Source organism: Crocodylus porosus, unplaced genomic scaffold, assembly GCF_001723895.1.
Source record: "Crocodylus porosus isolate Cpor-Errol unplaced genomic scaffold, CroPor_comp1, whole genome shotgun sequence".
NCBI classification, from domain to species: domain Eukaryota; kingdom Metazoa; phylum Chordata; order Crocodylia; family Crocodylidae; genus Crocodylus; species Crocodylus porosus.
The window spans coordinates 45,511,985-45,524,929 of NW_017728931.1; the positions used below are offsets into that span (position 1 = coordinate 45,511,985).

The 12,945-nt window shown below is 39.2% G+C and overlaps 1 protein-coding gene across 1 annotated transcript in view; it reads right to left on the reverse strand.

Annotated features, from left to right (window-relative positions):
• Window positions 1-12,939, reverse strand: part of NT5DC3 (5'-nucleotidase domain containing 3) — a 29,236-nt gene extending 16,297 nt beyond the window's left edge. The window contains exons 1-4 of the mRNA XM_019544761.1: window positions 12,853-12,939; window positions 6,570-6,754; window positions 2,303-2,377; window positions 1,801-1,856 (exon numbers count right to left, since the gene is read on the reverse strand). Of these exons, the coding sequence (XP_019400306.1) occupies window positions 1,801-1,856; window positions 2,303-2,377; window positions 6,570-6,754; window positions 12,853-12,904 (368 nt within the window). The 5' untranslated portion in view covers window positions 12,905-12,939. The remainder of the gene's footprint in view (window positions 1-1,800; window positions 1,857-2,302; window positions 2,378-6,569; window positions 6,755-12,852) is intronic.
• Window positions 12,940-12,945: the final 6 nt, after the last annotated feature.

The window sequence follows — 12,945 nt, forward strand, 5'->3', positions numbered from 1 at the left end:
ACCCCTGCCATCCCCTCCCCTAGCCCACCCTCCCCCACCCCTACTTACCCACTTCAAGTCCAGCTGCAGTGGGCAGGGACTGCCAAAAATCAAAGCTCTCCAAATCTTTTCTGAAGATTCAGAGAGCTTTGAATCTATTTGGACCTTTTAATTGGTCCCCTGATTAGATTCAGATTTGGAGATTTGGTCACTGAATCAGCCCAAATCTCCTCCAAATTGAAATCACCACCTGAAGCTTTGTGCAGCCCTACAAATCATGCTTTAAAGAGATGAAATGAGCATGTGTCAGTACACACAGGATACACACAGGCTGCATGTGAAGATAAAACTGAACAACTATGTGATAAATTCACTACATAATACACTACTAGCTTCAGCTAGCCTCTGATCTGACTAGCCAGCACTTCTTCAAGTAATGAAAAACAATATTTATTTAACCTGCTCTTTTTTTTTTAAATAAATAAAATCAACCTGACAGAAAATCATTGCTTCTCTTCAGAGGTACACTAGGCCAATTTTCAAGATTAGCAAAATTACTGATTGGTGCACTTTTTCCTCCTACACAAGTTTCTTGGCCTTAAAATCTCTTATCTCACTGCACTGCTAGCACAGAATTAAGACATTAAGAACCCCAGTTCTACTTTGCTCAATGAAACACAGTGCTGGAGCCAAAAATTGCAATCTTTGTGCATAGAGAGCTTTGAAAGTGCCTCCTGGAAAGGAAGATTAATTTCAGGCTTTACAGCCTTCTCAAAAGGACTCTGAAGTTACAAATTTAAGTAAAAATATTACTTCACATTATTTAGAAACTTTCCTAAACATCTGAGTTCACAGAAAAATAAAAGCAACTACTTTTAGGGATAAAAGGATATGTGCTAATATTTCACATACAAAACATGCATCATAAAGACTATATTGGTATTCACCGAGCCATGTGACACCTCTCACTGATTTGGAACTTGACATGCAGTAAACGTGATGATAACTACATTAAATTTACTATATTACATGATGTCTTGTACTCTCTTGAGAGTAAGCGTGACAAACCTTATTACAATAGAACTGATCATGTAGTGAGATTATTCAAATGACCTATGTACCAAGTGAGTTAATTGGCACAAATATATTGAGAGGAAGGTTCTAAAGCTAAGTTTGAATTAACAGCCCTAAAGAGAAGGCACATTCCAAATACACTGTGTTGATTCTTTCTACGCTGTTATGCATGAACTACATGGGGTCCATCACAATCAGTTCAAACTTGACCTTTCTGGCTTCAGAAAAAAAAGGCTTTCATCTAGTGAGCTAAAGCAGGGTTCCCCATGTTCTCTTTAAAATGGCACACCATGCATCACTATGCTATCAATGCACAAGGTTTTTCATTGCACAACTCACATCATAGTGAGGTCCATTGATAAATTCCCTCTGCAAGTGTGGTCACATAGTGTCCCACTGGCAACTACTCGCATATCAAGTTAACACTGAAGACAACGTTAGTGTATTTTTAGTAATCTTTCAAAGCAATTTAGCAGCTGGAAATAATGGAAGTCAGCACTATTTGACTAGCCAGCTCTTCAAGACCTGTATGGCAACCTAGGTCCTAGAGAATTCATTCTTGTAGTTCAGCTAAGAAGCACCCTTTTTTGCATTAATGCTTTCCAGAGGACTACAACACTACTTTACCCAAGTGCATTCTATTATATAGCCAGTACAAATTTTAAGTAAGCTGTAACTGAAGTGTCCAAAGGTTTCATAAATAAAAGTGTACATAAATATATACAACTAAACAATAATTTCACCTACCTGTATACTGTTCCCAACTGGATATAATGAAAAGCATCAATTTTCATTAATAATGCCTTGAACACAAGAAAAAATGCAGTTTACACATCATAAAAGCACTCTTACATTCAATTATAAAAACTATATTCATTTTATCTGGTTTTCCTCAAAAACAGGTAGTCTAAATCAATTTATTTAAAATCTGTTTAAGAAGCAATTTTGTCAAAGGTTTGCATTTCAAGCTTGCCAGACTGTTAGAACACCATTATTTTCCAATTACATGAGATTACTCATGAAAAAACAACTTTCCCTAACAATACTATCCAGTTTATATTTATTCTGCCACAAACTGATTTGCCATTAAAAAATTACAAGAGCTTTAAAAATAATGTAGATTTCTACAAAGGAGAATAAAGAAGAGTTTGCCTACATGTGAGCATTAAGTAATACATTAGAAAACATATATAAAATGCAACACTTCTTTTTATAAGCTATGTATTTAGTGCTTTTTAGTTATACTTACCCGATGTACATCATAATGAAGTCCTCGTATTGCAAAACTGGGATCATAATCATACTTCCTTATTTCTGCAGGATACTAAAAATAATGACAGTTATTTCACAAACATACATAAATCAAGAACCAATTTTTCCAAGTCTAAAAAATCCTAGCCTTCCACATTTGTCACTTTCAGTATTCATTAAAGCATGCCACTTAATCTACCAGTGACATTCATATGGAATCACATACAGCTCTGGTACAAGAACGGGAAGAATAGCTGGAAAAAAAACCTGCAGATTAAATTTTCAAGTATATGTTTGATATTAGGTACTTTGGGTGGCACAATTTTCAGAGGTAGTAAACATACATAGCTCCACCTAGTTTGTTATTTCTCTTCATTGCTTCTGAAAACTGGGCCTTCCTTGTGCCGATCAAAAAGGCTTCACCACACTTTATTGCATAGGCATGGACCAATGGTGCATGAAACAGAGTCAGACACCTGGATACAAGGCTTAGTTCTCACATAGGCTAAGTACAGACCTCCCCAGTGGAAGGGAGCAGAATGCAATAATTCTGAAGTCAATGTACATTACAGGTACTTAGTGCCTTTGGGAAGAGGGAAAAAACCCACACATGGACACGCACACAAAGCTGGCCACATATTAAGTACCTAAATACCCATTTTGAGGCACCCATATTTGAAATTTGGCCCAAATTAAAAGTATTTCTAAAAAGAAACAACAATCTCACCAAGCACATTTTAAAAGATATTTTATCTACTGCATTTTATAGGCTCTTTTAAATTTTATTTCTGAGGTGAGTGCTGAGACTCATAGCTTACTCACTTCATAAATGCTCCCAAATGGAACTAGGTTCTTGTCTGATGACATTTCCAAATTACAATAGTATTTTCAAGCAGTTACAGAGGGAATGATGCAGTGCCCACTGAAATTAACAGAAATATTCCCTACAGGCACTGAATTGGGCCATCTGTGCTTCTGCAGCTGTATGACACAGCAGGCTGCAATGCTTTGAAGTGATATGCATATAATTGCACAAACCAATAGTTATATCTGCAAGTAACTCAAGACAAGGTTCAGCTCATGCAATTTTTACTGAACAGGTTTGCATTCTTTACACAGACCTGTCCAGACAGCCATAAAAAGAATTTTCTTGTTTGCTACAGAACCTTGTTCATCAGCAACTTTGCACCTGTTCAATCATTTATACAATAACATAAAATCCTGCATAAAATCTAATGTAATAAAAATGCAAGTAATACTTAGACATCCACCATGTTATGCCCTGGAACTAGTAAGCTTTACACATCTCAACTACAATGGAATAGGTAGTATCTACAGGCTTAAGCATTGCCTATCCTGGTGAAAGAACTCATCTGCTTGGTAAAAGTTAAGCCAGGATAACAAAAAACAGCATTTTTTCTCTTGCCTGCCTCATTTTTGTTCTGCAAGAGCAAGATGAAAAAAGGAACTAACAACAATTAACTTTCTATTTTAAGCTATAACTATTAGTGTCCTGGAGATGTTGTGCACTGTCACTTTTGTTTCTGTTGCAAGTTAACCAACATGTGCTTATTCTTTACAAATAGTGTTTTATGCTCACACACATGCGCATGCATGCATAAAATCAAGTAACATATCCCTAAGTCATGAACCAGGCACTGTATTAAACTTCCTTCCTAAACATCATAGTCCAATGGCAATATACATTCTATTTGCTCTCGTCTCTGTGCCTCCTTCACAGCATTTCTATTTATCAGAATGTTCCTTACCCCACTCATGTCTACTTCATTCTGGGTTTTTTTGGATTTTTAAAATTATCCTTATGAGTTTTGCAATTCCATCTACCTTCAGTCTTTGACGACTCTAAGTTCAGAATTACCTAACGATTTAATTAACATACTGCTTACTTATTCTTCCAGGTCATTTATGAAACAAGGCTTGTAGTTTAGTACTGAGGTTGCCCAACAATTCTTGGTATAAGACCCTGTTTTCAGCTGTTACAGCTATGCCAAACTAGCAGTTTGGGATGAAATTTTATCTAGTGTCGTCTACAGACAAGGAGAAAAAGAAGGGGCTTTTGCCTTTAAAAAAAAAAAAAAAAAAAAAAAAAGGTGCAGCAAAAATGGTTCTGCTGACAGCTGTTTCTGAGGACAAGGCTATAGAAAACTATATTTTGCCCACGTTAAAAAAAAATTCTGGCAACCTTCTATTTGAAAAGCTCTTGTGCCTACCTTACAGCAGGGACTTGAAATTTGCCTGGGGTATCAAAGATGTGCTGTTTGCCCACACAGAAAAAACACTTTATTTAGGTCAAGTTATTACAAGTCTTTGAAAAAAAATGATCACTCACATATACCCAACAGGCCTTTCTTAGATTTTACCAGCTAAGTTTCTCAAAGATGCAATCAGTACAAGGCAGGCAGCTGTAGGCTATGCTGGGCCTGGGTGCAGACACCTGAATTTCGAGCCAAAAGCCTGATCCTCCCAATGACTCCCACATAGCAAAGAGTAGTATTCTGCCTGATTTGAATAAAGAGGAGGTTGGAAAGGAAAGGGGGATGAGTGGACCCCAAGTGGAATGGGTAGTCTGGGACCAGGGCCCTTGGCAGATGTTAATTTATTAACACAATGGGATCAGAGGAATTTTATAGTGGAGCCCAACAACTGCACATCCTGCCATGCCTCCATGCTGGGGTGCCTACAGCTGGGCTTCAGGGAGCTCCCGGTTCCCCAGCTGCCCATGCCAGTCGTGGCATCAGGATGCCCAGTAAGGCTTTAGATGTCCCCATGGAAGGAAGCTGAATAAGGCTGAACAGACTCTTCATTTTGGCATTTTCTAACTTCAGAGCACTTGATTTTTACATCCTTAATAATAGTCTTTAAAATGTATGCCTGGGCATGCGTATAATATTTAGCCAAATTGTACACCAATCCCTGTCGCAACTGGGTATCTTCCTACAGTGTCAGGTGTACCCTGCAATCAGACACAAAGTAATGATAAATTACACTGTCTGGGGGCTACCAGTTCTCATGGTTAAATCATAACCAATCCAATCTGAATTAGCAGCCCAGGCAAAAAAGTTACGGTACTATAAAAAGTTATGGTTAAGTTCATTACATCTACTGTCAAACCTCAAAACAATCCTCCAGGGAATGTTTATTCTCATAAAATTCTAACTTCTAATATCCATTCTGCCCATCTCAGAACTTGCAACTTCTAATATACTAGCCAGATAACACTTTCTCAGTCTATTTAGAAGATGGTTAATTCTAAGCAAGAAAGACCATAGGGTTTGTCATCTAAGAGACTCTCCACAGGGTAATTCTGATGCTGCAACAAAGAAAGGTCAATAAAACCAATAAGAATATATGCAGCTATAGCAAACGTTCCATAATGGAGTTAGAATAAATTGTTTTCCCTTGGGCTAAACAAAATATATTCCAATGGGAAACTACTAATTTTAACAAGTAGCTTCAAGCTTTAAACTATTTTGCCAGTTACAATGGGCAAGGAGTTGTCAATTTCATGCTTCCTTCCCATAGATAATTTTATTGTAGGCGTAAGATAACCCTCACACATGGTACAAGATTCATTATCACTATAGTCCTGATGTCTGCAGTGCTTTCTTGGCTTTCTTCTGTACAGTAATTTCAGTTTCTATTATAAAAACATAACATGAATAACACTTGTTTATTCATATTGCATAAATTACCTCCCAAGTGTTGTAAAATATTAGAAGGACCCTAGCTGTTTGTGTTCATAGTGCCACGACGTTTTGTTTGTTACTCAGGAGATATTTATAGATGTTTATATATAGCTGTTAACCTTTGGAATGAAATACAGTATTGGAAATGCCCAACACTACACTGCCCATGCAGTCCATCTTAGGTCACATAAAAATAATATTCCAAATAGAAATTAACAGTTGTATTAATAATAGTGCAAGAAGCACCGTCTCCTAAAAGTACAACCAACTAAGAATCCCCACAATCCTATTAGGAAAGAACATTCCTAATATCTAAGGGCAAAATAGAAGGACGGAAGAGTCTTCTTTCCAGATCCTGAACTACAAGCATTCTGGTGCATTACCACAGCCAAAACTGACCCAGCACCTTTGTGGTCTTAAAATAGCTGGTATACAAAACCTGGTATGAAGGAGTCAACGTGAAGGCACATCATGAGGAGCTGAGCTAAGGGTCTCTCAGATTAGTTCCTGTTGCATTCTTACAAGTAGAGAGGCATACTGTTGTTTCATTTAACTTACCCGATGTTCATTAATAAGAAGATCCCGAGCAGCATCAAAGATCAACGTGTGCAAATGTTTAGAATAGAAGACCAACGTGTAGTCATAATCAAAGCCATAGATTTCAATGTCTGAAAGACTCATTTCATTGTTGGAAAAAATAGCATCTGGATTTAGCAAGTTACTCATAATTGATGGAACCAAATCTACAGGAAAAAAAGAAAGTGTATTAGTATTTCAGCCTTATGCCAAGCGTAAGCCAATCCCATTCATAAGATTAAATCCTAAACTTGATATTTACCGTTAGAGATTTCTAAATATAGGCAAGTGATTATGGAGACACTCAAATCATTTCATTTTCATACAACTAAATTGAGTGTTTGAGGTTATAGAAAGTGCCATCTATATATATTTTTATTAAAATATCTTGGCAATCCATGATATTATTTATACAGCAGACATACTTTAGCAATATGAGCAGCTGTGTAACAGGGAAAAGATCTGTTTCAAGACCAAACCTGACAAAAATCCCCGTTTTATATACAATGCATGGACTTAATAAGAGTACATGTTCGTGTTGGCTTTGCTTCTAAAATTGGTCTTTGGTATTTACTTCTAGTTTCATCTCCTGTAATAGAGGCCTCTTTGGTACCATTTTTTAATTAATTTTCTAGCCCACACCATCCCCCCTCTTCGTCCCTCGTTCCCCCAACCATAAAATACTTGTAGGACTGCACCTTTATCCCCTTCGCAACTTGTCAGACAAATAAAAGTAATGCAGCAGATTATCATTCTTTCCAAACAGCACTTCAGTAAGTATCACTAGCCCATTAACCTCTCACCAGTCCTGACGTGCAAAAATGTTCTGCTTACTTTGGGCACCAGTGCATCCACTAAGCTCACATTACCTCTGTTTTTAGAAGGACATTTCTCTTGATGTTTTTTTTCCAGAAAAGATCAATTCTCACCTGTATATTAATACTGTAAGACTCCATTACCAACCACACCATTAACATTAAATGTTAGATGTCAGAAGTCTACATTTGTCTTATTTATAACATTTGGGATGCCTATACAAGAGGCTAATACTACTTGCCCCTCAATGGTAAAGCATAAAGATATTCTTCATCTCTTCCTCCTCCCACAGCATCATACAAAGCAGTAACTATCTTTCAGAGCTAATAAAGGCCGGCAAGGAAAGAGAAGCATTCTTCATGTTAAACCTGTATTTCTGTTGGTAATTGGACACAGTCTCTTTAGAAAATGGTTATTTTGCCATAAGAAACCTAACTTGAGAAGTCATATTTAGGTAAACACCCTTCATGTAGAGAACAGATGCAACATATGCTGTCCTTTTGAAGCATTACACACCTTTCCCTTAAAAAAAATAACAGTCTGGACAGAAGAAATGTGTTTGGCCATTTGAGATTTGCTAGAAAAACAACTATCATTTTGAAGACCTGTCCCCAGGTACATGGGAAGGCAAGAAATTGCTTTTAAAAAAGGTATCTCCTAATCCAAATGCTGTTCTGCATTAGATGAGTGACTACATTTAAAAACTTTGCAAAGATGTCCCTAATGTAAAGGTAGTATATTGAAACATCATAACTTTGCCAGGCCTTTTTTTTTTTAACACACCCAAATGTATTTGGAAAAGAAAGGAGTGGCAAGTTTATTTACATTTCAGTTTTCAAAAGAAGTGCACTATTGTTCATTCAAAATGATTCCAGACCATTTACCACATCTATACTGACATAAAAAGCTCTATCAATCACTGAAAGGCAGCCATTTCAAGGGTGTAAAACAAGCCAAAAAAAAAAAAAAAAGACTAGCAACTATGAAGCAGTGCATAGCACAAAAATACACAAATGAAGTAAAAATACCATACCCTACACAACCACTCACATTGGTACTAAAAGTAGCAGGGCAAAACTAATCAGATCCGGATGAGCATACCTTAGACCAGCAATTCGCAACCAAGTTGCCATAGGACCCTGATGTGCCTTGAGATAATACCAATGTGACTTCACAAAACCTAGAGATTTCAAATAGGAACCCATACTATTAAAAACACTCTGAGTTATTTGCAACAGAAGAGTTGCTCTATTATTTTTCTGTAGTCAAAAAAAGAGTGAAAAAAAGATCTGGCATTTTCTGAAGGATGCCTCAAGTCTATCAAGGGGTGCCTCACATCTAAAAAAAGGTTAGGCTATCACTGGCTTAGGCTATCAAAAAGCACCACAGGATCTTCAAATAAGCCAGTATTTAGGTTTAAGTGACATACAAAAATAGTATTTACTTTTATATTGATATTGAAGAGAGATATCGTTATTGCCGATTTTAGTAAATTCTCTAGACCACCAAGTCAAAGTTCATTTTCCAAGTTAGACATTTGACAAGGCAGAGTCCGATTAATGACTGCCTGCAAAAAGAGATATTATAAACAGGTTGTACGTATTAACTACTTTAGCTGAATGGCATATGCCAAACCACGTATGTAATTTTGGTCTAAGAACCAAGTCAAAACCGTTAAGTCATCTTAATACCAAAATAAAAACCGTCAGACATTTGAAATAAGATAGCTCATAACAAAAAGTTCTCAACTCCTAAGTGATCTCAGAAATCTTTCCCCCTGCCTCTGTTCCCACTCATGTATCTGCAGACTTCCTGATCCTTCATATTAGTCTGTATCTTCACATCAGCACTGGGTGAACAACTCCTTTAAATATTTATTTGAGCATGGCTTGAAACAAGCATGAATAAATTATTCCAAAACAGCTGAAGAAAAAGATACAAAATTGTGTATGGAGCAGATGCCTGTTACGTTATAGGAAGGTTGCTTTGGGGACTGCAGGTGTTGGATGGGAAAACAGTGAAAGTTCTTGTGGAGCCTTCTGGATTTATTGTGTATCCCAGCTGCCTGCAACTGAGGGGGGACTGGACTCAGTGAACTGGGTGGTCCCTTACAGACCTAGGTTCTAATGAAAGACTGATATTATCCACAGAATAAGATCTTAGGCAGCAGCAAGACAAGCTTCTCCACATCTGCCAACATGCCTGCATCACAGCACTGAGGCACAGTTTAATCCCTGTACCCATTTAGCCATGGTCCTTCCCAGCAAAGCGTGCATAATAAAAGAAAAATACATCATCATCACCTGGATTAAATCCACCAAAATAAATGCACAGGCCGAATAGCATCAGAAAGTTGTTATCAGTCACTATGTTTGTAGCTCTCAGATGGTAAGTCATAAAACACTTCAAAAACCAAGCTTTTAAATAATGAGTCACTGAGGGCACTTAACCTTAAGCTTCTGGTTTTACCTGGCTGATAGGAAGTGGCAGGGCCCTTGTTACTGATCTTTAGAAAACTATCCTGAGGCAGGGTAATAAAACTTATTTCTTGTATGCATTTACCTCTTTGCTTCAATACATCATTGCAATTTGCCAGAAGTGAGGAAAATCCCCTGAAGAATTCTGAACAGTTATCTGAACAACAGAAAAATAAATATCAACTACACTTCACTCCATTCTACAACTTCGGAAATCATCAGGTTGGAAAGGACCTAAGCTAGATAGCCTTCCAGCATGAATGAATATAGGAGACACTATATCTCTACATTATCTTTGATAAGTGCCTATTCAGCCTCTTTCTGAAAACTTCCAGTTAAATTCGCCAGTTTTCCTGAGTAGCCTGTTCCACCGTCCTGGTGTTCTGACAGTAAGATGCATTGATTGACTTGTAAAGGGGTTGTTTTTTCACTGCATTTTAAACCCATTGCTTCATGTCCTGCTTTCTGCAGCAAGGGAGAACAGTTGTTCTCCCTCTTTATGGCAGCCTATCAAATATTTGAAAGCTGCGATCGCGTCTCCCTTTTCTCCAGGCTAGGCATACCTAGTTCTCTCAACACTTCCTTGCACGCTTAACCCCCATATCTTTGTCTCTTGCCTATGCACCTTTTCCAGTTTCTCCAGGTCCTTCTTAAACTGCAGAGCCCAAAAACACACAGGAGTTCTGAGGCTTAACCAGTACCAAGTAGAGTAATACTATCACCTCCTGTGTCTTACATACTATACTCCTGTCCTGCTAACACGGCCCTACATTGCATTTGTTTTTTGACAACTGGATCAAACTGCTGGCTCACTTTGACTCTGTGACCCACCACAACCTCCAATCTCTCTCAGAAACACTCCAGGCTAGCCATTTATTGCCCATTCTGTATTCATATGTTTAGTTCCCCTTCCCTAGGCATAGCATCTCGTATGTCTCATGTTCATGTTGGCTGAACAGTTAGGGGGTGGGGGTGAAGAGAAAAAAAACCTCTTTACAGGAAAGGTCTCAAAAAAAAACCCACACGCAACTATTTCATTAACTCATTTTTGCTTACTGAATTTAGTTTTGTCCAAGATTTCCAAATAAGTGCATTTAAAAGTTTTACTTGCTCTGAGCTGCACCACACTGAAATGTTGCCTTTCAAGGTGCTTTTCAATTCAGAAGTCATTAAAATGGACTAGAGTTGTCTCAGGATTTGTACTCCGAAAAATACAGTCTGCCTGGGCAATGCATTTCCAAACACAGTTTACTATTGCATCTTCAGGCCATCTATTATTTTTAACATATTCTTCTCCAAGCATTATCAGAATGAAAATTACCCAACACTTAAACAGCAGATAACAGTGAAAGCAAGCCCTGTTAGTTTGCCTGATGATAAGTCCACCCACATAAGAGCCATTCATACTGAAATACTTCCTCTGTTGGGGAGTCAAGTAGAAGACTTCAGACTCCCAGAACAATGCCACTTCACACTTTGGCCATCTCCAATTAGCTGCAGTAACTGTGGTTTGCATAAGCATGTCATAACCAGACAGATTCAGAAATGGAACAGAAAATAAAGAAAGAAGATTCTGTCAAACATACAGAGGGCGCAGCCTGGACCCCACTTATTCCAGTTTTGCTATATGAACATACAGTCTCTGAAAACTTGGTCTCATCCCCTGTGCCAGAGCAAACCTAAGACTAGCTGGCACAGGGATCTCTAGGAAACAATCCATTTTAAAATGTGCTTTAAGCAAAATACTTTGGACTGTCATGGAGGAGAGAGTGGCAGTTAATCGTATCAAGTCTAACGTCAATTGGAAAGGAGTAAATTGGAAAGAGTAAATTTCCACCTTAGACTACCCAAAGCAGATCTAGATGCATAGCGGGTGCGTCTACACAACTTGCTATATCACTGTAGTCACGAGCCGTAGCATGTCACTACAGTGATGCATTATCGGTAGGCACGAACTGTGGTGCCAAGCTGGGCAGTGTCAGGAATGGGCAGTAATGTTGGTTACTACACAGTCATTTAGTACTCACTTAAGGAAGTACTAGATAACTGTGCAGTAACAACTGTGCAGTCCAGCGCACGTGTAGACGCGTCCACAGAGATATATGTACCCAGAAGTAGGCAGATACCTATCCAGGCGTGGGAACAGATCACACACACACACACCATACACACTAAGGCTGTGAGAAATGGCACTGTTCCATTTCACCTTGAGTTTCAAGGTTTTGACAGAACAGCGTTTCGTATCGAATTTCATTTTGATTCAAAACAGCTGTTCCATTTTGCTTTTTCCAAGCAGTGAGGCTGTTTTGACGTTTTGCTAGATTGGCCAGGGACGGGGAGTCAACCCAGCTGGACTGACCTCCATCCCCAGCGCTATGGTTGAAACTTTTGAACTAGCCTGGTTTTGTTTTGAGGCTGTTTCAAAGCCCTTTGTTTCATTTCAATTTTGCTGTTTCAACCTTGAAATGAGTCAAAACAGTGTGGAAAGGAAACGGCTGGTGAAATTTCGCACAGCCCTAATACACACACCCTCACATACAGCACTGTACCTAGACTCCTGGAGGCCCGGGCGAGCTTAGTATCGGGCTCCCTTCACCAGAGAGAATGGATCATTATTTTCACCATTTTCAGGCCTTTCTGTTTGCCCATGCCCAGCCCGGCCCGGATACCACACACCATACACAAGGGCACCTCCTTTCACAGCACCTGATGAAGTGAGCTTCAGCTCAGGAGAGTTTTTACATCTCTCACGAGCTCAGACGCCCTCCCTGCCCGGGCCGGCTCCCCTGAGGTGAAGCCCCCTTCACCGGGTGCTACCAAAAGCCACGCCAGGGCGAGGGGGGGCGGCCTGCGACGTCACAGCGGCCCTGCCCAGCCTCCGAACCCTGACCGGCGGCAGCGGGACCCACGCGGCTCCCCGCCCGCCCTTGCCATCAGGGCACCTCTGGAGCCGCAGAGATGCCCGCACTCACCCTTGGTCACCTTCTTGGCCTCCTTGTAGTGCGACCACAAGTAGCTCTTCATGTCCGGGGGAGCCGCGGGCGGCGGTGGCTGCTGCTGCAAGG